We start from the raw sequence: 26,409 nt of genomic DNA, 5'->3' as shown, positions 1-26,409 counted from the left end.
CCAAGTCCCCATGAACTTGTACCTAGAGTTAGGACTATGTTTTCCAATGGGCATTACTTTGCATTTATCAGCATTAAAATTCATCTGCCATTTTGTTGCCCAGGCTCCTAGTTTTATGAAATCCTTTGAAGCTCTTCACAGCCTGCTTTGCTCTTAACTATCTTGAGTAGTTTAGTATCATCTGCACATTTTGCCACCTGGCTGCTTACCCCTTTCTCCAGATCATTTATAAATAGGTTGAAAAGGATCAGGTCCCAGTATGGACCCTTTGGGGCATAGTTGCTGGGCGGAGGAGCCAACTTGGCTGCTGAGGGCCGTGGGAGGGGCTGCAGAGTTCAAAGGTCGCTCTCCACTTCGGAAGGAGGGATTCTAAATCAGCGCTGCCAAGTCTTGGGATTTGATCAAAAGTGTTTCTCTTAAAGCCCCAGCTGCTGGAGTCACGTTACCAGCGATGCTCCGCGGCGAAAAGCCTGAAATCAAGAGAAAAGCCTGAAATCAAGAGCGAGAGAACGCTGGGGGTCAGGACCCAGAAAGCAAAGAAAGCAGAACCAACGTTAGGTGTTATATGTTTTTTTAAAATACCGTCTTGCTTTTCAAGCCAATCACGTGGTTTTGAGCAGGACTGTTCTCTGGGCTGCCGTTGTGTTGTGCCTGGGACGGGATCGACAGCAGCTGGCTGTGGCTTGCAGCAGGCGCTGGGGGCTGTTGGGTTGGAGTGATGTGAGGATTAAGCTAAAAGGATGGAGCTGTTAAAACACAAGTGTTCTTGTTTCACTGCAGAGAACAGGAATTACCTGCAGGGCAGGAGATGCAAACACTGATTACTCGATTCATGCCATGTTAGGACGGGGAGAGGCCAGAGAGGAGGCGGTTGTCTCCACAAACATGTAGCATGTGGCAAGCAAGACTGTAAATCTATCCCTGGCCTCCCACGCTCTATCTGGCCGGGTGACTCCCTGCTGACATGAACTAGCCCTTCCCTAGTGTGCAGCAATCAACTCCCTTTTCCAAGCGGGGCAGCTCCTCCGACTGCCAGATCTTACATGAGATCGTCAGTGTTCTTGCGGAAATTCAAGCGGCCAGTGTAGACAGCTGGCAAGTTTTTCCGCAAAAGCAGATGATTTTGCGGAAAAGCTTGCCAGTCTAGACACAGCCGCAGTGTTTTCATGATGCTCTAATGATCCTTAAGTTGCTTGAATATCAAGGTCTTTTGTTATCTTAATCAAAAAACAGAACTATGTAGTACTTTAAAGACTAACAAGATGGTTTATTAGGTGATGAGCTTTCGTGGGCCAGACCCACTTCCTCAGATCAAATAGTAGAAGGAAATTGTCACAACCATATATACCAAAGGATACAATTAAAAAAAAAAGAACACATATGAAAAGGACAAATCAAATTTTCAGAACAGAAGGGGGATGAGGGGGGGAGGTAAATGTCTGTGAGCTAATGATATTAGAGGTGATAATTGGGGAAGCTATCTTTGTAATGGGTAAGGTAATTATATTCTTTATTCAAACTCAGTCGTGAAGTGTCGAATTTAAGCATGAATAACAGTTCAGAGGATTCTCTTTCATGTGTGGTCTTAAAATGCCGTTGAAGCAGGATGCAGGTAATTAAGTCATTGAGACAGTGTCCTTTCTGGTTGAAAAGTCAAGAAACTGTTTTTTCTTTGTGACCCTGTCTAATATCTGTTTTGTGGGCATTGATCCTTTGGCGAAGTGTCTGAGACGTTTGTCCAATGTACATAGCAGACGGACACTTTCGGCACATGATAGCATAAATTATATTTCTGGATGCGCAGAAATATGTGTTCTTGATCTTAATCACCCTGCCTCCTCCAAAGGCAAAGCTGGGAGCAGGCAAACTATTGCAGTAAAGAGCTGCCTCTGGAGCTAAGGCAGGTGCTTTAAGCAGATCTCAACTATGAAATCCAGGGATTCAAACTTTAGGGCAGCTACTGACCCCCTGGCCCCTCATAAATTACACCCTTGCCTTCTCTGCTCAGCAGCACTGCGATCGGCATAATGGAGAGGGTTAACAACGCCAGGGCAATGGGGATGGGCCACGTTTGCTTGTGTAGCTCAGTAACTCAGAGCTTGTATGGTTCAAGCTGCCTTATTTCAGTCCCGTCAACTCCCCCGGGCTGCAATCAGCTCCCTCTCCTTCAGCTTCTGCCTTGCTGCTTGATAGATCCCAACTGGGTAATAACCTTTCGATCAGCTAATCAGCCATCAAGGGAAGGTGGAGGGACACGATCTCTACCCCCTGCTCCTCTCTGCTCTTTTTGCAGACTTGTTTAAGTAATTGATGTCACCGGTTAAGGGGTTATTTTTTTAAGGAAAGACATTGCTGTGAACGTTCTTTTGTTTTATGTGTGTGTGTATATATATAAAAGGAAGTTACTCACCTCGTGCAGTAACGACTGTTCTTCGAGGTGTGTGTTCCCGTGGGTGCTCCACTGTAGGTGATGGGTCTTCCCCGGAACCGCAGATCGTAGACTTTTTCATAGCAGTTAGCAGTCGAGCCGCACGTACACACAGAGCCTCTCGTGCTGGTGGCAGTTGACAGTTGAGCATGGCCCAACCTCCTCCCTTCAGTTCCTCGTCTACCGCAGAGCGATTGGACTCTGAGTAGCAGGGAGGAAGGGAGAGTCCTGGAGCATCCATGGGGACTCACACCTCGAAGAACAGTGGTTACTGCATGAGGTAACTTCCTTTGCTTCTTCAGGTGATGTCCCCCTGGCTGTTCCACTGTAGGTGACTACAAAGCGGTACTTGCTGTGGCTGGCGGGACTCGGAGTCACTGCTTCGAAGCGGCAGATAGAACTGCCTTAGACGCGGATGTGTCAGTCGCCAGTTGAGGCGTAATGTTTGAGAATGTGAGGTCCAGTGACCATGTGGGTGCCCGATAAATGTCTTTAAGAGGCACCCCCTTAAGGAATGCCGCAGATGTTACTGTATCACGGGTGGTGTGTGCCCTTAGGGCCATCTTTAGTGGTTTGTTACCAAGGGAGTGGCATGAGAGGATGCAGCTCGTTATTAACTTCGACATGTGTGGTGTGGAGAGTGGGTTGCCCCTGGAGTAGTTTGCGACAGAGACAAAGAGGCGTGGGAACTGGCGAGAACGTCTGCGTTGTGTTGATGTAAAAAAGCCAGGCCCTTCTGACATCGAGGATGTGAAGCATGGCATGTGTAGTCAATGAATGTGGCTTTGGAAAGAACGCAGGTATTACTATAGATTCGTTAATGTGAAATCAGGTGTTGACTTTAGGTATAAAGGCTGGATGTGGTCTCAAAGTCACTTCATCTTTAGTGGAGACCGGGTATGGGGTCCCCACCATTACGGCTCCTAACTTGCCCACCGTCCTTGCTGACATGATCGTCCCCCAGAGAAAGCACCTTCATTGTGAAGAACAGGCGAGGGCATGTGGCCATAGTTTCAAAGGGGGCCCTCATAAGGGTCTTCAGGACCAAATTCAGATCCCAAGGGGCATTGTACTCTACGCGGTGGGAAGAAGTTCTGAAGGCCCTTAAGGAATCTTTTTATCACAGAATGCGCAAACCCCAGTGAGTCTTCCCTGCAGTCATGAAAGGCTGTAATGGCTGACAAGTGTTCTTGTATGAAAGACATTGACAGGCCTTCACTCTTTGTATAAGTAGTCAAGTGTAACGTGGATTGGTGATTTGTCTGGACTGGGTTCTCTTTGATGACACTACGATGCCAAGCGTTTCTTTTTGCTGGTAAATTGCTCTAGAGGTGCGTCTCGCTATGCATGAGAACGTTTGTGACCTGTTCCGAACAGGCTGCTTCTGTGCCTCAAAACCGGACAGAAGCTGGGCATGGAGATGAAGGGGATTAAGAATGCATCTCCCCTGGAGAGCAGGTTAGATAGGTTTAGGTTGGACCTGAGGAAAATTTCCCGTCAGGGTGGTGAAACACTGGAATAAATTGCCTAGGGAGGTTGTGGCATCTCCATCTTTGGAGATATTTAAGAGCAGGTTGGACAGACACTAGCACTGAGGGAACAGAGTGTTCCCCACCTTATTTTGTTTGCCTTTGAAGTGGTAATAAAGTATCAGTGATCTAAGATGAATTGAGGTCAAAAGGTTGAAGGTTTTATCTATGAGGAGAAAATTGCCTGAAGCGGTGGGAAGACTTTGTCTATAGCCAAGGGTGGTAGACGAGGAACTGAGGGGCGGGGGTCCGACCGCGCTCAACTGTCACCTGCCACTAGCGCAAGAGACTCTCTGAGCTCGCGCAGCCTGACTGCTAACTGCTATGAAAAAACAAATGGTCTGGTAGCACTTTGAAGACTAACAAAACATGTCGATGGCGTCATGAGCATTCGTGGGCACAGCCCACTTCTTCAGATGACTGGAGTTTTGAGTTTAGGATGTGCAGACCCAAAATAAATAGGAGAGAAGGGGGGGGCGAGGAAAGAAAAGGAGGGGAGTGAGAGACAGGGAGTCTACACAAAGAGCTGTTTGCACCTTCAACGACTGTTAAGTTGATAGTGTCCCAACCATCCTTCATTGTGATTGAGTCCATTAGCATGTGAAGTGAATTTGCGGATGAACTCTAATTCCAATGTTTCTCTGTGTATCTGGCTAGTAGAATTGGTTTGTGACAAGACAGCCACTTGAAGATCTTTTAAACAGTAATTAGGAAGATTAAAGTGTTCCCCAATAGATTTCTGTATGTTTCCTTTACGTGTATCTGATTTGTGTCCATTGATTCTTTTTGCAGAGACTGTCCCGTTTGTCCAATATATATAGTGGTGGGGCATTACTGGTATTTTATGGCATAGATCAAATTGCTGGATGCTAATGGACTCAATCATGATGAAGGATGGTTGGGTCACTATCAACTTAATAGTCGTTGAAGGTGCAAACAGCTCTTTGTATAGACTCCTATGTCTGGAAGGATACCATCAATTGACTTTGATTCTTATCTGCTTAGTTTTAACTACCCAATCTTCAGATACTTACTGATTCCCTCTAGCCCCCTGTTCCCATTCTCCTCCTTTTTTTCCTCCCCCCACCCTTCTCTCCTATTTATTTTGGTTCTGCACATCCTAAACTCAAAACTCTGGTCATCTGAAGAAGTGGGCTGTGCCCAAGAAAGCCCATGATAACATCTACATGTTTTGTTAATCTATAAAGTGCTACCAGACCATTTGTTGCTTTTTTTCTGTACAGACTAAATCGGCTACCCCCTAATGCTATGAAAAAGTGTCTCATCTATGGCTCTGGGGAAGACCCGTCACCTACAGTGGAGCACTCACAAGGACATCACCCGAAGAAGAACACAAATTTGACTAGCTAGCAAAGTATTAATTGAGCTCATTTGAAATAGGAAGTGAAGGTGAATGGAGTTTAGGAGGTTTAGTAGAGGATAAAATGTAGCCAAGTAATCAGCTAGGCAGTGATCCCAGGATCCTATGAACCAGGAGTGTGGTGAGCAAGACACGAGAAGTCATTCTTCTGCTCTACTCTGTGCTGATCGGGCCTCAACTGGAGTGTTGTGTCCAGTCCTGAGCACCACATTTCAAGAAAGATGTTTAGAAATTGGAGAAGGTCCAGAGAAGAGCAACAAGAATGAAGAAGGTCTAGAGAACATGAACTAGGAGGGAAGGCTGAAAGAAATGGGCTTGTTTAGATTGGAAAAGATAAGACTGAGAGGGGACATGATAGCGTTTTTCAAGTACCTAAAAGGGTGTTACGAGGAGGAGGAAGAAAAATTGTTCTCCTTGGCTCTGATTATAGGACAAGATGCAATGGGATTAAATTGCAGTCAGGGAGTGTGGCGGGTTTTAAGGGTGCGAGCTCCACACCCCAGATCCCCCGGGCTGGGCCAGCGGGGTGGGGTGGGGCTCCGCGAACCCACCGCCTTCCGAATGCCCAGTTACCCTGCCCTCCGGGGCTCACGGGCGAGTCCGGTCCCAGGTGCGATCACCCCTCGCCCCGAATAGGGCCGAGGGGGCTCGGCGGACCCGGACCTGTAACTTCCCGGGCGGCCCCCAGCCGGGGGTCCGACCGGGGCTCTTGAGCCGTCCCTCTAATCCTTGCCCCCTTGTCTGGTTGCCCCTCTCCGCGGGGAAGGGGAGGGGCGGTGTGTGCGGCTGTCGCCGCCTTGTGGACCTCCACTGAGGTCGGGGCGTAGGGGAATTAAGCAGGAATTAAGCATAAATATTGTTAAACAAATTGTTCAAAAGAAAACGTTACTTACCCAGAGGTACCAAAGACCCAGCCTCCACTCGGTCCAAATTCCATACTCTGTCAGTCTGACAGACGATGCTTTTAATACGGGATTTCTAAATCTACAGGAAGTAAAAGGCCACTGGATGAATGTTTGACTAGCAGCTCACAGATTGTGGTAAACCAAATACAGGCTAGATCTCCCTGGTCCCCCTCGGGACCTGACCGGTCCCAGATAAAGGATTTTTCCGGACCAGGGGAGGTCGTTTCTGGCTCCCCACCCACAATCTCCACCCCCAGACCCGGCCTGGCCCATCGGCCTCCCAGCCAGCCCCCCACCTCCTGCAGACCCTGCTGCCCTACTGACTCCACTGGTGCCTCCCTGGCCCACTGGAAGGGGGAGGAAGTAGACAGTAGTAAAGAGCCCTCCCCCCAAATGTGGGGGACCTCCGCTCAGAACCCTCCTCTGGTTGGGGAGAAGGGAGCTGACCAGGGATCTGCCACCTGCTAGGGGCTGCTCCAGCCCCAGGGCTAGAAATCCATTCGCACTGGCTCAGGCCCAACTGATGTTTAGTGAAAGAGAAATGGCTCCAACAGGAGAGCCTGGGGGAGGCCCACCTGGAGCATCCCACGGCCCCGTCGTTCAGGGGGCTCACCTGAGACGTCACATCCTTTATCCTCAATGGGCAGAGGGGCTTGACCAAGGTCTCCCAGCACCTGGGTGAGCGCACGAGCCACTAGGGCCACGACACAGCCAAGAACGTAAGCGCATGTCTCACACAGGATGGATGAGGGCATAACGGGGAAGTTTTCCCCCTAGCGCCGGGTCTAGGGCACAGCAGCAAGGGACCAAGTTGCCAGGGTTGCTGAAGTGAGTGGGGAAAAGGCTCCTTCCCCTCACTCCCCCCTTTCCCCAGAACAATCTAGGCTGGGAGGCTATTTTTGTCCTCTGCCTGGAGCTCACCTTGTGGTAGTTATTGGTCCCAGCCTGCAGGAGGAGTTGTTGGGTGGCAATCATCTTCTTCCGCCTCTGGCTCTCCTCCTTTACCCCCTTCAGCTCCTCCGCCTGCTTGTCCAGCTCCTGCCTGGTGCGCTTCAGCTCCTCCTGGGCCATCCGCAGATGCTCCTCATGCAGCGCCACGCTAGCGCTCAGGTACTCCTGCGAGTGCAGCAAGTACTCGATGGTCAGCTGCGCCATCTTCAGGACCTTCAGGAGAACTGGGTCTACAGGCTGCTGGCAGTGCGGGCACTTCTCTGAGTCCAGGTTACAGAAAGTGACGCCGGCAATGTTCTCCTGGAGCGTGGTCATGTCCAGCTCCCGGGCCACCCGCTCCATGTCAATGGCACTGAACCATCTCTGTCTTGGCAGGACTGGAATTTGAAGGTGGGAATTCCGCCAGCGTTGGCCGGCATGTTCCCAAAGACAACCCCGCTAGTTGTGTACGTCTGTGTGTGTGTGTGTGTGTGCCCAGGCATAGCCAGCCACGGAGGTGTGAAGACAGGACAATGCAAGGGGTAGTATGTATTTTGGAAGAAAGGCTGGAAAATAAGAAGGGAAAGGCCGGTAAGTTCATTTATTTTTCTTCACACACTGATCTGCACTGAGTGTCCACATCGACCGTGCGCGGACACAGAGCCACCCTTCCTTTGCATGCCTTCATGACTAATCATATAATTAATCATTGTGATAGATCATCTGATTAATTGCACTGTTAAACAATAATAGAATACCCTTGATTTAAATATTTTTGGATGTTTCCTACATATTCAGAGAGTGCTCACTTTATTTTTGATTACAAATATTTGTACTGTAAAAGTAAATAAATCAATTTCTCCCATTGCAAGTACTGTAATGCAATCTTTTGGCCAAGAAAATTCAAGTTACAAATGTAGAATTTTGTACAAACTAAAACTATGTAAAACCGTAGAGGCTAGAAGTCCACTCAGTCCTACTTTTTGTTTAGTCAAATGCATAGACAAACGTGTTTGTTTACGTTTTCAGGAGATAATGTTGACCCTTTTTATTTACAATGTCACTTGAAAGTGAGAACAGGTGTTCGCATGGCACTTCTGTAGCCGGCATTGCAAGGTATTTACGTGCCAGATGCTCTAAGGATTTGTGTGTCCTTTCATGCTTCAACCATCATTCCAGAGGAGATGTGTCCATGCGGAGATGAGTTCTGCTCAATAACAGTCCAAAGCAGTGGGGACTAATTAATGTTCATTTCACCATCTAAGTCAGATGCCATCAGCAGAAGGTTGATTTTCTTTTCTGAGGGTTCGAGTTCTAAAGTTTCCATACCAAAGTGTTGTTCTTTTAAGATTTCTGACAGCATGCTCTATACCTTGTCTCTCTTAGGGTATGTCTACACAGCAAAGTTATTTCGAAATGACAGCTGTTTTTTCAAAATAACTTTACTAGCATCTACACAGCCAAATCGTTATTTTGAAATTAAGTCAAAATAGCGGAGCGCTTACTTCGAATTTCGTAAACCTTATTCCAGGCCAAATTCGAAATGGCTATTTCAAAATAAGTGCTGTGTAGACACTTATTTCAAACTAGGGGCCCTCCAGCCTTCCCAGGGTGCCCCGGTGGCCATTCCAGCCTCAACCAAGAACACTCCTCTCCCTCTCCCACTCTGAAAGGGGTTGACGCTGGCCTGTGGCAGCTGCAAGCCTGCCAGCCCAGAGCCAGCAGTCACTGCCCCTGACCCAGTGGCCCCAAAATATGAGCCTGCAAGCCACTGGCAGCCAGCCCTCTACAGCTGCTCAGGAGTGAACATCCCTGCTCAAGCAGGTTGAGCAGTGTCCTTTGCCTCTCAGACTCACAAGTCCAGAAATGTAGGTGTCCCACTCACACGCCCAAATTTTCTCCGTACTCCACTCATGGTCACTGCCCTTGGTCAGAGCAGACCAGAGCTCAGAGGTGATCGGCAGAGCTCATCTCCCATCCTTAGGCAGTGGTGATAGCAGGCATCTCACCCACTTCCTTGGTCACTTGCTGCTACTCCCGCCAGCCGCCCTACTGGCCACCTGCTCCTGCCAGCCGCTTGGAGGTGGGAGAGGGGAAGAGAAAGTGTGGGAGAGGGAAACCTTGGAGGAGGGAGCTGGAAGGGGGAAGCAAGGGGAAGAAGGGGGAGGGGAAGCTCAGGGCCCAGGGTTGGGGGTCTCGCCGGACCAACTTGATTTTCATGCAAACCTGCTCCTGGGTTCACATGTGGCCTTTGGTGGCCAGCCTGGCAGCTATCCTGCCATAGATGGCCACATTCTTCCATCTAGTGCAGAGATCATGGACATTGGGGGCATCCCCCCTAACTCTGAATAAGGTCCATGATCTCCACCCTGGACCAGGAAGGCGCCCACCTTCTCCAGCCCCTGTCAGGCTCCTGGGAGCTGGCAGACTGCTCCTGGGGAGCGGTGGAGGGCTGGCTGCCAGTGGCTTGCTGGCTCATGTTTTGGGGCCACTGGATCAGGGGCCCCGGTGGCCACTGCTGGCTCTGGGCTGGCAGGCTTGGAGCTGGCACAGGCACTGTGGCCAAAGTCTACCCCTTTAATGGCTCCGGGGCTGGGGGAGAGAAGAGTAAGTTTTCCTGGTTGTGCCCAGAGTGGCCACCAGGGCTCCCTGGGAAAGGCTGGAGACCCCCTATTTTGAATTAAGTGTCTACACAGCACTTCATTCGAAATAGCTATTTTGATTTTGGCGTTATTCCTCATAGAATGAGGTTTACCAAATTCGAATTAAGCGCTTCGAATTCATTTCGAAATAGCAGTTTGCTTGTATAGACGCTATTAAAGTTCATTTGAAATAACAGCTGTTATTTCAAATGAACGTTGTGGTGATTTCAGCTCTTTATCCGCAGGGCAGGCCAGCAGAAAATAAAGAGACTCCTTGGGTACGTCTAGACTACAGGGTTTTGTCGACAGAAGTTTTGTCGACAGATACTGTCGACAAAGCTTCTGTTGACAAAGAGCGTCTAGACTACAACCAGTTCTGTCGACAAAGCAAGCTGCTTTGTCGACATAACAGTGTGGACGCAAAGGACAGTGTAGATACAATAATGCCTTCTATTGACAGAACTCTGTCAACAAAAGGTGTTATTCCTCGTAGAATGAGGTTTACATACGTCGACAAAACTGCTGAGTTTTGTCGACGTTATGTTGACATAACTCAAAGGCAGTGTGGACGCAGGTATAGTTTTGTCGACAAAAGTCCATTTTTGTCGACAAAACCCTGTAGTCTAGACACACCCCTTATGGAATATGTTTTAGGTCTATCCTTAGAACAGGGGGGAAGTGAGACAGGTTGAACCAGTCTCACAGCTCATGCCTGCAGAGCATGTAGCCAGCTAACGTCGTGTGGTGCTTCTCCCCACCACATCCAATCCACTCAGGTCTGGAAGGGGGAGGCTTGTCCATCTGAGATTCTTCGCAGTGACAGTGTCTCTCCTGCAAGCACTGGTGTCATAGTCTACAATTCCTACATTTAGGGTTAACATGGTTTGTGACCCTCACAATAGCCAAATTAGTTACAACAGGCAAAACATCATTCTAATAACTGAGCAGCTATCAGCCGGACAGCAGTAATTGAACTGGATTTACAAACCACACCCCGGATTTCTTCCCCATTTCAGCAGGAACTGTATTTACATAACAGCTGAATACCTTACAGGGCTAAGCCCCTGAGTGAGCATAATCACACCCAGGACTCCTCTCCCTTCCAGCTAGCTGCATTGGAAGCTGAGAGTCACACCCTGTGCACATGTGTAGTTGGCAGGATTACCAGATAAGCCTGGTTTATTGGTTAATTGCACAGTTGTTCATGCGATGGCATCCCTAAATTAACCCAGCCATGAAAGAGCAAATCCCAGCCACGGGGCATGTGCTGCATAGAGCAGCAGGAGACACCTCAAAGATGCCAAAGTCTGGAACAAAACCTCGCCCCACGGTAGGTTTTCCCCCTTCCTCTTTACCGGACGTGTGTCCAAGGAGTGAATCCCAGCTGGCAAGGGCCTAGATGCCACCGGCCTCCAGCTCCAGGCAGGTCCATGCCAAAGGCCCAGCATGCGAGGGCAGGGTGGAGTGACTCCAGGAAGGGCCCCCGCCCCCCCACCAGCACCCCTAGAACTGAGCTCATAACTTCAGGGTGAGTAGGTGGAGCCTCCAGATTGTTCCCAGACCGGAAGAGCCAAGAGCCTCCATAGGCCACATGAAAGATGAGGAGGGGGACACAGCTGTGTGCTCCCAGAAGGGATGGAACCTCTGGTGGAAGGGGTGGGCCAGCCCTCAGTGCCAGTAGGACCATGGTGCACCCCACTGCCCCCCACTTCAGAGCTGCTGGAGCACGTGACGTGATGATCCAGTGGCCATTTTATGGGTCCAGGGCTTTGGCTGTCACCACTACTGCAGGCTGCTGGCTCCCCAGCCCTCCCATCTCTTGGGTGGAAACACACGTCTCTTTCTCTCGCCTTCCTGACCGGGTATTTCCAGGCAGCACAGCTCTCGGCCATCTCTGAGGAGAAACGCCAGGCAGGCCAGCAGAGGAAGTCTGACCCCTGGGGAATTCATAGTGCAGGCAAATGGCCTCTCAGCCAGGGCCCTGACCAGGGTGGAGGGAGGGGGCAGGGCACAAAGCCATGGGGCAGAAAAACAGGGAGGAGAATCATAGAATCATAGAACTGGAAGGGACCTCAAGAGCTCATTGAGTCCAGTCCCCTGCCCTATCTAATTTGCCCTTAAATATCTCCGGCGATGGAGATTCCACAACCTCCCTAGGCGATTTATTCCAGTGTTTCACCACCCTGACAGGCAGGAAGTTTTCCCTAATGTCCAACCTCAACTTCTCCTGGCCAAAAAGAAAGAAAGAAAGAAAGAAAGAAAGAAAGAAAGAAAGAAAGAAAGAAAGAGAAAAACCCCACGCCTGGACAGTGAATGGGGTGTTTTCTGTGTGGTTGAACTCAGCCTTTGAAATGCAATTTCATTTCAATGTTCTTGGTTCGCTAACTGTATTTTGAAATAAATAATCTGGCAGAGGTTGAATTTCCACCAATAGGCCAGAATTAGCAGGGACCTCCCAGAAAAATCTTGATGTAGTTTAAGACCATAAGAGCAGCCATTCTAGGTCATAACACGTAGCCCAGAACCCTGTTTTCCGACTGTTATGGAGTGTCACTCATGCAGGACTGGTAGCCAGGTAGGCCTATTACCTACCTGGTAGCCTGCCCCTGAAAGGAGAAAGAGGGTGGTAGCTACAGAGGGGACTTTTCAGATGGCTCAGCATGACCTTGAGTCCTTTGGGAAGAAGGTGCCATGGGCTGGGGGTGGGTGACTCTGGGCAGTGGGGGGGGGCCTCTGGGCTTAGCTATGTCAGAGGCAGAGGAGACGATACCTGCCCCTCCCACGGGGAGCCATCTGGAGCGGGGAGTGTCTGCGATAGGGCATCCACCCAACACAGATTACAAAGCAATAGGATTAACTCTACAGCCCACACTTTGAGGAAGAGCCCAGGAGCAGACACCTGAGTGCAAGCAGGCTCATGTAAGCAGGAATATACAACAAAAAAGTTTGCACCAGAGAGGCTGCTGCCCATACAGGGCGGTCACACCCTGGATAGAGGGAGGAGCGTCTGGAGCGGATTGAACCAGAACCAGGAGCTGTAGGAAGCCGGGCAGGGCAGGCAGTGAGGGCGGGGAGAGGAAAGAACAGAGCTGCTGGGCTGAACGTTCCCCCACCCAGCCCTGGGGAAGTGGCCCCAGCAGGGCAGCGAATGAGCAGAGCCCTTGGGTCACTGTGGGAGGGAGAGATTGAACGAGCCGCGCCCTGGCAGGGGAGCGCTGCAGGACCGGGCTGGCGGGCAGGGACCAGAGGAGATTTGGTTCCGCAGTGGGCGAGGGGCTGCAGGGCAGAGCGAGAGAGAGGACGGGACGGAGGGAGCGGCAGTGAACAAACCATGGAGGAGAGGGGGGCCTGACGCGCTAACCCCCAGGCTGAGCGGCGGGAGGCACCAGACAACAGGTGAGTGGAGCGTCCTGGGACCCCGCCTTGGTGGTGCCAGGTGCGTCGGAAGGCACGAGCAGAGCAAGGCATCGCTGAGGGGTCCTATCATCCCATCCCGGCTTGGGGCAGCCTGCGTGTCCCTGCGCCTCCGAGCACGGGGCTCCCCTCCGGGCCCTCCTGGCCAACAGCCAGTGAGGAACCTGCCCTCCCAGAACCGACCTAATTCTTTTGTGAGCCCAGCTCTGCTTCTGGCCTGTGCACGTCCCCGGCAATGAACTCCACAGGCTGCCTGGATGTTGGGGGGAAAGGTCCTTCCTTTGGTTTGTTTGGAACCTGCCGCCTATTCATTGCATTGGGAGATCCCTGATTCTTATATTATGTGGAGGATTAAACAACATTTCTCTATTCACTTTCTCCACATGTTCATGAATTTCTCCTCCTCTATCATCTCCTGCCTTGGTAAAATGATTTCTAATCTCAGCAGTCCCCATTTTTTCATCTCTCTTCATGCTGCAGCTGTTGTGGACTCTTAATTGTTTTTCTTGCCCTTTTCTGAACCTTGTCCCAATTCTATGTTTTTTATATGGGGCAAACTCAACTGCCGGCACTATTCAGGCTGAGGGCATAGGCCAAATCATGGATTTATGTAACAGTGTGATGATATTTGATGTCTCCTTATCTAACCTTAGCTGCCTGTTAATTTTTTTGGCCGCTGCTGCGCATTAAGTGGATGATTTCAGAGAACGCTCCCCAATGACTCCACAATTGTTCCTGTGTAGCAATAGCTAATTTAGACCTCAGCATATTCCATGTATAGTGAGGATTATGTGTGACAATGGGCGTTTCTTTGCACATATCAACACTGATTTGCAGCTGCCAATTTGTTCCGCCATCACCCCATTTTGTGAGTTTCTTTTGTAACATTTCTCAGTCTGCTTTGGACTTAATATTTTGATTAATTGTGTATTATCTGGAAACTTTGCCACATCGTGGTTTGCCTTGGTTTTCCAGATCACATATGAATATGTTGAAGAGCATCGGGCTCAGGACAGATTCTTCAGGTGGAACCTGATATTTATTTCTCTCCACTCTGAAAACAGACCATTTATTCCTACCCTTTGTTTCCTGTCTTTTAACCAGGAACCGATCCACGACAAGCCCTTAAGAGTCTTTGGTGAGGGACCTTGTCCGAGGCTTTCTGAAAATCTAAGTACGCTATCTCTGCTGGATCATCCTGGTCCACGTGGTGGTTGACCCTCCTCAAAGAATTCTACTGGATAGGTGAGGCAGGATTTCCCTTTACAGAAAGCCATGTTGACTCTTCCCCAACATATTATGTTCTTCTGTGTCTTATAATAGGTGTGCAATACCTGGTACTTTGTATTCTGATCTGATTAATTCATTAAGAAGATATGTTGCAGACAAATTAATTCGGGTGTATCTCCTTGTGGTAGAAATACAGTGTACTCAGTTTATTTGCAGGCTTAGCGAATATTTAGATGGTTAATGCAGACACCTCAAATCCACAACTGCCAACAATTGCCCTCATGCTAGACACTGGAATGGAATCCAGGAAGGTCTGGCTTTCTCTTTTAGGCTATGCCTACACTACATGCTTCTTGCGCAAAAAGTCTTTTGCGGAAGAGTTCTTGCACAAAAACGTCTTGCGCAAGAGCACCTCCACACCTCAAAGCACATGGCAAAAGCTCTTGCGTAAAAGCACACGTGAAGAACTCTTGCGTAAAAGGGAGTTATGCCTCGTAAAAGGAGGTTTAGTTATGGCAGAAAATACCCTCTGTTCTGCTGTTTTACTCTTGATTTCCTTGTGCAAAAGTGCATTTGAGGTGTGTACGCTCCACGGGCTTTTGCGCAAAAACTTTCCAGTGTAGACGTAGCCTGACAGCCTTATCCTCAAGATAACACAAGTGGCCCCTTCAGCACAGGCTGCTGTTCACAAAGCTCTGGCTGGCTCATGAGCATTGTGAGAACTATCTATAATGGAGATGCACTAGTAACAAGCAGTCAAGTGGCCCAACCACAGGGAACATACCTGAAATACTGGCCAGTCCAGACATAGGGGCAATTCTCCCTCCATGCAGCAACTTTTGATCCACCGAGGTTCTGCAGAAAGGCAATTTTCCCCTCTCCTGATATCCACATCTCCACGTCAACTGTGAATGAGCCACTTCCATCCTGACTTGATTAGCCTCACTAACACACGTAACTTTTTCCTTTTGTTGTCCTTATATAGTGCCCTGTCTCTGTGACTTCCACTCCAATTCACCTGATGAAGTGGGTTTTCCCCACAAAAGTTTATGCCCTAAGAAATCTGTTAGTTTCTAAGGGTGCATGTACACAGCACCCTAAACTCAAAATTGCATATCTTATTTCACCCGGGCCTGTCTTACGTAAAATAGATTTCTCTTACTGCAGCTTCCTGCACTGTGTGCTTGGGTGGTAATTTAACAAGCTATAAGGATGAGCAAAGCTAAATCTCTTTTTCTAGCAACACCCAACACAGCAAACCACCTGGGAGTTTACTTGTCAACTCACATTTATACTAAAACTATAAAGAGAGTCCTGAGCAATGAAGCATTGCAGAGTGAATTACTTACGAGACTCGCCAGTTGATCGTCTCTGCCATATCCACATCTTCAGACACGACATTTTCTCCCAGTGAACAATTTTCCTTCTGACGTTTCAGTCTCAGAATTAGCCCCCGCATCTTCTTCTTGCCTTGCTTCCAGTTGACACGTTTTCCCCAGGGAATGGAATGTTTCAAAATGTCCCCAAAGAGGGTCTCTTTTACATGCAGGAGCCAGGAAAGTTTTTTTCTGTAGCAAAAGTGTGGAGCGAATAGAGAAATCTGTGGGTGTCCTGAACAATGCCTTCTCTTTTTCCTTCCAGTCAATCCACGGTTCCTTTCTATGTTGCCTCAGTCCTTTTTCTATCTCTGTTGTCTCTCTGCCTTTAAGACAAAGTCTTAACTAACTCCTCTGCCCCAAGATCAGCCACCATGTAAGCACAGAGCAAACCAATCCGACCCGACCTGTGTGCCTTTGCACTTGTCACTGTAGTTTGCTGACAAATGGAAATTGTAAGCCGAGGGCTCTCAAGAAGCAAGAGCAGGTAGTGAGGCTGGGCAGACTAGAGCCTGTCATTCCTGTTTTATGAGACTGTCAGTGTGAGCGCAACATGTTTGTGATGAGGCGTAATTGTAACTGTTACTTTCAAATACAAAATTTGGTATTTTATTGAGGATTTTTAAAAAATCAAAAAAATCCAATTTACATTTAAAAAAAAATCGGATTTTTTTTATCTGCCCTAGAAATAATCCAAAGTAATAATAACACTTGAAATCCTGTCTTCTTGTATTTGTCTCCCATCGATAGTCAATGAACCGCTAACTCTGACTCTTTGTTTTGGTTAAGACTCATCTGTCCAAGGACAAGCAAGAATGTTTAAGAAAATGAAAATAGGGCTCGGGCTCACTCTTCTTTTTGCCCTGGCCTTTGTCTATAAACGTTCCCGGCCGCCTGGCTGCCTCTTCTCATGTGAGCGGAGTCCTGAGCCGTTCCTGACAGAAAGGGACGTCATGAGCCGGGAGAGCGGCATCATCTTTGTGGAGACCACAGACCGTCTTGAGCCTCCTCCGTTGGTTTCATGTTCTGTGGAATCTGCTGCCAGGATCCACCCCGACAAACCCATTCGTTTCTTCATGAAAGGGCTGAACAATAACACATCGCTGGATTCAGAGTCCATGCCCGCAGCCTTATCGTCTCTGTCTGCCATGAAGAATGTCTTCCTTCTTCCTCTCCAGACAGAAGCTTTTTTCGAGGACACACCTCTGCTCTCATGGTATCGTAAGGTGAGGAGGCATATTAAGGGGGGAATATTTTTTGAACAACATTCATGTAGAATTGGAGGGAAATGAAAGGCTTGGCACATTTTTGTTCAAGTTTTGAAGCTTGTCGTCGTTTTGCTGCACTCAGTGTGGACCCCTTTTTATGACACTTTGCCCTGTATTAGTCCAACTATTTAGTGAAATTGTTATGGGCGCTGTCCATTTCCTGGTGGCGGGAGATATGGCAAATGGACCATTCCTATCATAATTTCGATAACCACATTTCCTCCAATGGTGAATCACCCCTTTTCCAGAAAGGCAAGAGGTCGATACTAACATTGTATTTGAAACATTTCAGGCAGCATGAATTCAAAGGCAGGATTTAGATGGGGGCTAATTTGGCTACGACAAATCAGGAAAGAGATCTTGGAGTTATCGTGGACAGTTCTCTGAAAACTTCCACACAGAGTGCAGCAGCGGTCAAAAAGGCAAATAGGATGCTAGGAATTATTAGGAAAGGGATAGAAAATAAGACCCAGAACATCTTACTGCCCCTGTATAAAACTATGGTACGCCCACATCTTGAATACTGTGTACAGATGTGGTCTCCTCACCTCAAAAAAGATATTTTGGCCTTGGAAAGGGTTCAGAAAAGGGCAACTAAAATGATTAGGGGTTTGGAACGGGTCCCATATGAGGAGAGGCTAAAGAGACTGGGACTTTTCAGTTTAGAAAAGAGGAGACTGAGGGGAGATATGATAGAGGTCTATAAAATCATGAGTGGTGTGGAGAGGGCTGATAAAGAAAAGTTATTTATTAGTTCCCATAATAGAAGAACTAGAGGACACCAAATGAAATTAATGGGTAGCAGGTTTAAAACTAATAAAAGGAAGTTCTTCTTCACACAGCGTGTTGTCAACCTGTGGAACTCCTTGCCAGAGGAGGCGGTGAAGGCTAGGACTATAATAGAGTTTAAAGAGAAGCTAGATAATTTCATGGAGGTTAGGTCCATAAAAGGCTATTAGCCAGGGGATAAAATGGTGTCCCTGGCCTCTGTTTGTCAGAGGCTGGAGAGGGATGGCAGGAGACAAATCGCTTGATCATTGTCTTCGGTCAACCCTCTCTGGGGTACCTAGTGCTGGCCACTGTCGGTAGACAGGATACTGGGCTAGATGGACCTTTGGTCTGACCCAGTATGGCCGTTCTTATGTTCTTAGGATTTGCTGTTTGGGAAACACGACTTCACTGCTTGCTGAGGGCGTTTGACAGGCATGAAAATATCTGGGCACAAGCTCTTCTCCCCAGTGTGTACACAGATGTCGCTGGCTGTTCCCCTTTGTCAGTGAGAAGGGGAAATGAAAGCGGAGAGTCTGGAGAATAAACAAGCATCAGAGTGCGCTATTGATACACCCATTCTCCCCCTTCTGCCCCCCCGCATTGCCCAAGGGCTGAATTCCTCTCTCACTCTTTATGCTCTGTACAAATTTCCAGGAGGGGCCTGTTGCAAAGTCAATGCGACAGACCGATCCATCTGGGTAGAGGCTTTCATGGACAAGCTGATGCATCTGACAAAGCGGATCTTTGCCCACAAAAGCCTATGGCCAATAAATCCATTAGTCTTTAAGGTGCCAATTGCTGTACCTTGTACAGGCTGTCCTCGCTGTACGTCCAACAGATGTACCAAGAATCTTGGCTTTATAGCAAAACAACTGAAAGCGGGGAATTGTTTTCCATTCCATTTCCGCAAACTGGGGAGGGGGGCTTGACACGGCTTAAGAACAGGGAACGGGAGGACTTACAAGGTATCGATTCCTACAGGCGTCAACGCCTTTCGTGGGGAAGGGATGTATGCCGGGTCAACTTATAGCGGGGATGCCCTGTAACCTATCCTTTAATTCAACTTCTCTACCAAATGACTGGCGGATAGCTAATGTGACACCAATTTTTTAAAAAGGGTCCAGAGCCGGTCCCAGCAATTACAGGCCAATAATCCTGACTTCACTACTCAGCTATTTGGTTGAAATTATAGTGTAAATATTGCCAGACCTATAGGTGAATATAATTTGTTGGGGATGAGTCAACATAGTTTTTGTAAAAGGAAACGAAGCATCATCAATCCACTAGAATTCTTTGAGGGGGTCAACAAGCATGAGGACCAGGGGGATCCAGTGGATACTTAGATTCCCAGAATGCCATTGACAAGGTCCCTCACCAAAGGCCCTTAAGTACAGCAAATGCTCAAAGGATAAAAGAGAAAGTCTTCTCATGGATTGGTAACTGGTTAAAAGATTGAAATTGAAGGGTAGGAGTTAGTGGTCACTTTTCAGAATATAGAAGTAAATATTGGAGTCCCCCCAAAGTCTGTCCTGGGACCAAACCTATCCAACAGAGTCATAAATGTACTGGCAAATCATGGCCAACCGTGAGGTGGCAAACTCTGCAGCTGCTACAAAACTGCTCAAGATAGGTAAGTCCCAGGCAGATGGTGAAGCGCTCCAAAAGGATCTCTCAAAACTGGGTGACGGAGCAACAAATTGGCGGATGAAATTCAATGTTGGGAAATGCAAAGTAATGCACCTTGCCAAACATAATCCCAACTGTACAAGTAAAATGATGGGGACTAAATTAGCTGTTACCACTCAAGAGCGAGATCTTGGAGTCATTGTGGATAGATGTCTGACAACATCCGCTCAGTGTGCAGTGGCAGTCAAAGAAAACAAACACAATGTTGGGAATGATTTGGAAAGTGAATTTAGTAAGGCAGAAAATATACAAATCCATGCTGTGCCCACATCGGCTACGTCTGGACTGCAATCCTCTTTCAAAAGGGGCTTTTTTGGAAAGAATAAAAAGCCTCTTTCGAAAGAAAGCATTGAGACTACCAGCAGATTTTTCAAGAAAGCACAGTTTGCATGCAATGGCGCCTTTTTTTGAAAGAGCACTTTCGAAAAAAGGCATTATTCCTTGTAACATGATGTTTACCGTGACTGAAAAAACTGCCATGTCCTTTTGATTTACTTTCAAAAGAACGCAGCAGCAGTCTAGACACAGGGGAAATTTGTTCGAAAAAAGGCGACTTTTTAAAAAAAAACCTGTAGTCTAGATACACCAATCCTGAATACAGCATGGCGATGTTGTTGCCTCATATCAAAAAAGTTATATTGACATTGGAAAAGCTTCAGAAAAGTGCAATAAAACCAATAATGGGTATGGAACAGATCCTGCATGAGAAGACATGAATAAGACTGGTACTTTTGTGCTTGGGAAAGAGGCCACTAACAGGGCTGGTGTAGACAAAGGAAGAGATATTTACTCCTTCTCATTACACAAGAACTAGGAGTCACCAAAAGAAATTAAAAGGCAGCTGCTTTAAAACAAACAAAAGGAAACATTTCTTCAGCGAGTGCACAGTCAACCGGTATTTTTTGCCAGAGAATGTTGTGAAAGCCAAGACTATAAATAACAGGGTTCAAAAAAGAGCTAGATACATTCATGGCAGATAGGTCCATCAACTGCAATTAGCCAGGAGGGGTAGGAATGGTGTCCCTACAGTCTGTCCCTACAGTGTGATGGTTACCTGTTCTGTTCATTCCGTCGTGGGCACCTGGCATTGGCCACTGTCTGAAGACAGGATCGTGGGCAAGATATTTAGTGAGACCCAGTATGGGCCTTGTTATGTTATTACGATTCAGATTCTCTTTATGTTGTAATTGTGGGGTGTTTTCTTTACCTTGGACACACTCGTACAATGACATTGAACAAAAGCTCCATCTGCTCTTGGCTATTTCCAGCACCGTGTCATGCCTGAACAAGAAAAACGTCCATTATTTGACAAAGGGATTACAGTTAGGACAGACACGGCTGAGAGTTTTATACAGTACGTAGCTAATAGGAGCAGGTATTGACAAGTTTCGAAATGGAATTAATTGCATCTGTGTGATCCTTTCCCAACTCTACAGGCAAATCCAGCCCAGGAAAGGTACTGGCTTATTGTCACCTCCGACGCTAGCCGGCTTGCACTCGTCTGGAAATACGGTGGGATCTACATGGACACTGATGTCATCTCCATCAAGCCTATTTTGCTGGAAAACTTCCTGACGGCTGAGGATTTCCAGTGGTCCAGCAGTGGCATTTTTGGCTTTTCTCGCCATCACAAGTTCATGTGGGATTGCATGGAGGATTTTGTTCAAAACTACAGAGGAGACATTTGGGGCTACCAAGGGCCCAGGTTACTGACAAGGAGGCTCAAGGCCTTGTGCCCCGTAACCACTTTCCATAACGTGGAGGATGTAAACTGTCAGAATATTTCCTACTTACACCCTCAGCGTTTCTACCCCATCCCCTGTGCACAATGGCATCGGTACTTCGAGGTCTGGGAGAAAAGCCCCGAGTTCAACAACTCCTACGCTCTGCATCTGTGGAATCACATGAACCGGGAGCACAAGCGTGTGGTTGCAGGAAGTAACACCTTAGTGGAAAATCTCTTCAAAACATACTGCCCCACCACGTACAAGGTTCTTATTCAAGGCCCAGACGGCAGTGGTCCATAGGCAACAAATGAAGACTGAATGACGGCATTAGCAGAATGAAGCCCTTACGGACCTGGCACTAAATCAATTGTGCACAACACATAGCTCTTCTTCGTCAGACTCTCAGCCTTTTTCTGTCTGCTGGTGACTTGGTAGGACAGAGCCTCTCAGAATCCACCTCTTCTCCTAAGATTCCCCAGGGCGTAATGAATTCAGTAGGAAGGGGGGAGGTTGCAAATACCATTGTGATGATTTGATAAGTAGGGCTTGTCCTTTCGGGAATGGTTTTCCAAAGCACCTAAGTGACCTTAGAGCCTGAGTCCTATTGTGAAAAGTCATGTTGGGTTTGGGAACCAAAACTCCATTGAAAATCGGGGCCACTCAGGAACCCAAGGGCCAGACGTTCCCAGGCATTTGGTGTCTGCAGATGCCCCTAAGTGCTTTTGAAAATCCCATTGGGCATCTGTCTGCATCTGTCTGCCGAAATGCCTTTCAGAATCTGTCCCCGTAGATGCATTTGGACATTTTTCCCAGTCACTTGCTGTGTGTGTCCTGCATCACCTTGTGCGATGAGCCTGAGGCTTCGCCCTGCTACTGAAATATCGATGTTCAGTGACTGTGAACACAAGGATGCCCAGCGAACAACAGCCCACACCTCCCGCCCCCTCCAGGTGTTCACTACGATTGTTTGCTTCCTTCTCCTTTGCTTCCCCCCCGTACAGTGGGTGCAGGCAGGGGGTGCTCCAGGCCTGGAGAGACTACTCCCATCCCTCGCATGCCGCAGGCAGGGGCTTCTCGTGCTTGTCCGCAGCAGCCTCTGTCTGTGGCCCTGGAGGGATGGCGGATGGGCACCCATCCCCAACCCCATCCCATATAAATCAATTACATTCAAAGTGGGGACGCTTCTCTGGCTGCCAGACACGGCCCCACGGATGGGCCGGCAGCTGGTCCCGGGTTCCTGAGATCCACAGGCAGCTGCAGCTGCTTCCAGGGCTCCCTGCCCCCAGGTCACTGGCTCTGCAGGCTGCCACTGAGCAGATCAAGATTAAACTAGATGGGTTTATGAAGAGGATGGTTTGATGAGATAACATGATCTTGGTAACTAATTGACCATTCATTATCAGTGGGAAATAGGTCAATGGAGGGATGATAGGAGTTACTATAGAGAACTTTCTGGGTGTCTGGCTGGTGAGTCTTGCCCACATGCTCAGGGTCTAGCTGATCGCCATATTTGGGGTCAGGAAGGAATTTTCCTCCAGGGTAGATTGGCAGAGGCCCTGGAGGTTTTTCACCTTCCTCTGTAGCATGGGGTACAGATCACAGCTAGAGGATCTCTGCATCTTGGGGTCTTCAAAGTATTTGAGGGCTTCAATATCTGAGATATAGGTGAGAGGATTATTCTAGGAGGGGTGGGTGAGATTTTGTGGCCTGCACTGTGCAGGGGGTCAGACTAGATGATCATAATGGTCCCTTCTGACCTTAAAGTCTATGAGTCTATGAGATCAGCTCTGCTCCCAACCTCTACCCTCTGTCCCCCTCTTGCGCCCACAGCCCCTCCCACATCTGGCACCCCTGCCCCAGATCACAATCCCCTCCTCTCCTAGGTCACATCCCAAACCCCTGCACTCCAGTCCCCTGCCCAAGGTCACAACCGCCTGCTTCATCCCAACTCCATCCCAGACTCCCTTACCCCAAGCTCCCTTCTGCACCCCACCTCCATCCCAGACCCCACATCTCCATTCACGTCATGCAGGAGTGCAGCCCTCGACCACTTTCCAAAATCTTGGACTGCCCCTCCCCATCAAAAATTATTGCCCACCCCTGCTTTAGGGCCATCATAACGTCAGCCTCCGCCTGCACAAGATCGCTCTCAGCCAGGGCCAAACTCACACCCGGCAGGTTCAACAGGCAATCAGCTAGAAGCCGGGCAGTCGGCTGCACCAGCCTGGCCCACGAATCGGACAGAGAGGGGAACGTCGTTGGCACATTATCGATTTGTTCGTCTTTGAGACGTCCCTGGTGGAAAGAGCCGGGCCGGCCACACTCCCAGCCAGCCCCGTTCACACGAGGACAAAACAGGGCAACAGAGTCCAGCCCCCTCTGGTTCTCCGCCCAGGACGGGGGCAGCATTGAAAGGGGTTGGGTGAGAAGACACCACGAGGGACCTCTAGTTCCATGCACGGCCAAGATCTAAACCAGGGGTGGGGAACCTAAGGCCCGGGGGCCAGATTCGGCCCTTGGCTCGCCTGGATCCGGCCTCGGACGCTCACAACTCCCAGCATTGCAGAGCACCCCTCTCTCCCCCGCTGTGTCCCCACGGGGCTGGAGCACACAAGGGCAAAACTGGACTCATGCACTCTGGAGGCAGGCACACTGAGGGCCAGACAGGGTACAATTCTGCAGGTGGGAGATTGGCTGGGGGCCGGTTGTGCTGGTGGGGCAGGGCAGCATGTGAAGTGCTTTCCCTCCATGTCTGCCACACCCTGCTACCCTGGACAGTGCTATTTCCAACCCTGCAGGAGCCTGCGGGCGGAATGGGGGTACGGGGTGGTCATGCGGGTGGGACAGTGCGGCAGGTCACGCAGCTTCACGTCTCTGTCTCCAGCACATCCCCTTCCCAGGAGAGCCCTCACCGCCGAGTGTCCAGTCTCCAGCCACTGGGGAATTTTGCTACTGGCAGTTGCCAATGGCCCTCGTGCCATCAGAGGCAGAAACGTATCTAGCTCATTCCTGAAGCCAGTCAGGTGCTTTTACCCCCACTGCTGCCCTGGAAATACTCTTCCAGAATCGCACTCCTCTCATTCTTAGAAACGGTTGCCTAATTTGGAGGCAAACCTTGTTCCTGGACAGTTTATAGCCATTTGGTTCTGTGTCCACATTGGCCATTCACTTAAATAACTCCTCGCCCTCCCCGATAGTTCTCTTTGCATGAGTTGATACAGAGCAATGCTATCATCCCTCAACAGCGGCGCCATTTCCGATTTCTTTGGGGAAGGGGCTTTAACCAGGATCCCATTCCACAGGGCACCTGAAAACTTTTGGTTTTTTTGCAGGTGATAATTTAGAAATTAATGGACCGGATCAGTTTGCCTAATTCTTATATACACGCAAAAATAGAACAAATGCCAATTATGCCGTATTTTCAGTGTATGTGTCAATTTAGAACAATCACTAGCAAGGGATTTCCAATCGCAGAGCTTGAGGGGTCAGGTTTGGAACCTTAACACAAGTGTGATGCTTTGTACACTGTCTTTAGCAGCGATAAATCAAATCTGTTTAAAATCTGCTCAGCCTTGCAATTACTGTGATTTTGTAAATGTCTTTTGATCCACATTGTGAAGAGGACAACGAGAGAATTAATTTCTTCCAGGAATGATTAAAATTAAATAAATTACTGAAAAACAAACAACACTCCAGATACAAAATACGCATGCTTAATGCCATGTTCTCATCTGGGCAGGGAATAATCAGCAAAATTCAATTTGCCAGATTTTTTCTCAATCAATAGTCCACAGTCATTTAAACAAAAAACAGTAGCCCTAAAGTAGGGAAATCTATTCATTTAAACAATGTGTTTACAGTGAGCCCTCGCTACTTCGCGGTTCGACCATCGCGGATTCACGACTTCGCGGACTTTTTTCATTACGTATGTATATATTATAAAAGATATATATCGCGGATTTTTTTAATATTTGTGCCTGTTTTAGTTTAGGGTACTGTAGTACATGCATTAAGTGTTCTGTACATTAAAGGGTGGTTTGTTAACAGTACTACGTAAAGGGAGGGTTTTAAAAGTCTGAATATACATGTTAAATAAATACGTAAATATGGTGTCCCTACTTCGCGGATTTTCAGCTATCGCGGTCGGGTTTGGAACCTATCTACCGCGATAAACGAGGGTTCACTGTATTTTAAAAGAATCACTATGAAGAGTATAAGTAAATGATGGATGTTAGCAGCTCAGATCTATAGGAAACGGATTTTGTCAGCCACGTCTTGACTTGGGTTTATTTACGTGCACTGAATGGCATTCGCAAAGTGTAATGAATAAATACTAAGGATTAGAAGGAAGTTCCTAGCATGTTGATCTAAGGATTTGAGTATTTACAAGGGACTCAAGGGAGTGAGACTTGGCCACCCTGAGAGCGATTAGAGAGGAAGTAAAGAGGCGCTATGATTGATGGGTCACCGGTTGGCAGAGAAGGGCGTGCAGCCCAGCAAACCCAGCTATAAAATGTCCGGCTGCTTAGTGGAGCATTTGTTTGTCTCTTTGCATGGAAAGTCCCCGCGGGAGCAAACAGGAGAGTTTTCAGCGAAGTTGAAGCAATGTTTGTGCTGTGACGGCTCAGGGGCGTTTCCTGACAGCAGGGAGAGATCCCAGGGTGACACTTTAGCTCTGCTGCTCTTGCAGGGACTCACTGACACCTCCAAAGCCGGGTGACCCTGAACGTGCCAGGGGTCGCCCCCTCCCGCCAGAGCAGCCTTGTGTCTGCTGGTGTCACGGGGCTCGCTCCTTCCAGCCTCCCTGTGGGACTGAGGGCAGATCATGGTGAAATCTGCAGCAATCACCTTCTGAGCACGTCCTTCCTCACCCACCGCCCCCTCAGCCTGTGTCCCTCCATAGATGGGGAAAAAAATGGCTACCAAAATGCCCAGCCCCGCTATTGGCTCCACCAGAGGCACCTCTGCATTGCTGTGGGAAGAGCGAGGGTGACATGGGGGAGGAGAGGAGGGAACTGCCCTGTCACTCAGTGGGGCTGAGTCTGGAGGCGTGTGGAGGGGGAAGGGCCCAGAGAGGAAGAGCAGCTGAGGTTGCTGGAAAATATTGGGAAATTGCACCTTG

General features: G+C 48.5%; 3 protein-coding genes across 5 annotated transcripts in view; 1 reads left to right on the top strand and 2 right to left on the bottom strand.

Annotated features, from left to right (window-relative positions):
• The window catches only part of DZIP1L (DAZ interacting zinc finger protein 1 like), a 130,486-nt gene that overhangs the window by 103,101 nt on the left and 976 nt on the right, over positions 1 to 26,409 (bottom strand). The window lies entirely within an intron of this gene.
• Positions 467 to 15,946, bottom strand: LOC102458167 (cilium assembly protein DZIP1L-like). Of its 3 annotated transcripts, XR_012906170.1 has the most exons (5): positions 15,809 to 15,946; positions 7,165 to 7,739; positions 6,232 to 6,322; positions 2,411 to 3,211; positions 467 to 702 (listed from the first exon to the last, which is right to left on the bottom strand). XR_012906170.1 is itself a non-coding variant. In XM_075937295.1 (4 exons), exons 2-3 carry the CDS (start codon positions 7,534 to 7,536, stop codon positions 6,317 to 6,319), a joined length of 378 nt encoding a protein of 125 aa, XP_075793410.1. In that variant the 5' UTR covers positions 7,537 to 7,739; positions 15,809 to 15,946; the 3' UTR covers positions 467 to 702; positions 6,232 to 6,316. The 3 variants fall into 3 exon arrangements, 2 of the variants coding, with proteins under 2 accessions (XP_075793410.1, XP_075793409.1); XM_075937295.1 differs by lacking the exon at positions 2,411 to 3,211; XM_075937294.1 differs by lacking the exon at positions 467 to 702 and having other exon boundaries at positions 1,429 to 3,211.
• Positions 14,340 to 26,198, top strand: LOC142830726 (alpha-1,4-N-acetylglucosaminyltransferase-like). The gene is made up of 3 exons (XM_075937293.1): positions 14,340 to 14,474; positions 16,625 to 17,061; positions 20,997 to 26,198. Exons 2-3 carry the CDS (start codon positions 16,651 to 16,653, stop codon positions 21,585 to 21,587), a joined length of 1,002 nt encoding a protein of 333 aa, XP_075793408.1. The 5' UTR covers positions 14,340 to 14,474; positions 16,625 to 16,650; the 3' UTR covers positions 21,588 to 26,198.

This window comes from Pelodiscus sinensis, chromosome 10 (genome assembly GCF_049634645.1).
Source record: "Pelodiscus sinensis isolate JC-2024 chromosome 10, ASM4963464v1, whole genome shotgun sequence".
In the NCBI taxonomy this organism is placed as follows: Eukaryota; Metazoa; Chordata; order Testudines; family Trionychidae; genus Pelodiscus; species Pelodiscus sinensis.
Note: the sequence above shows the minus strand (reverse complement) of the source record. Positions and strands in the feature narration are given on the sequence as shown.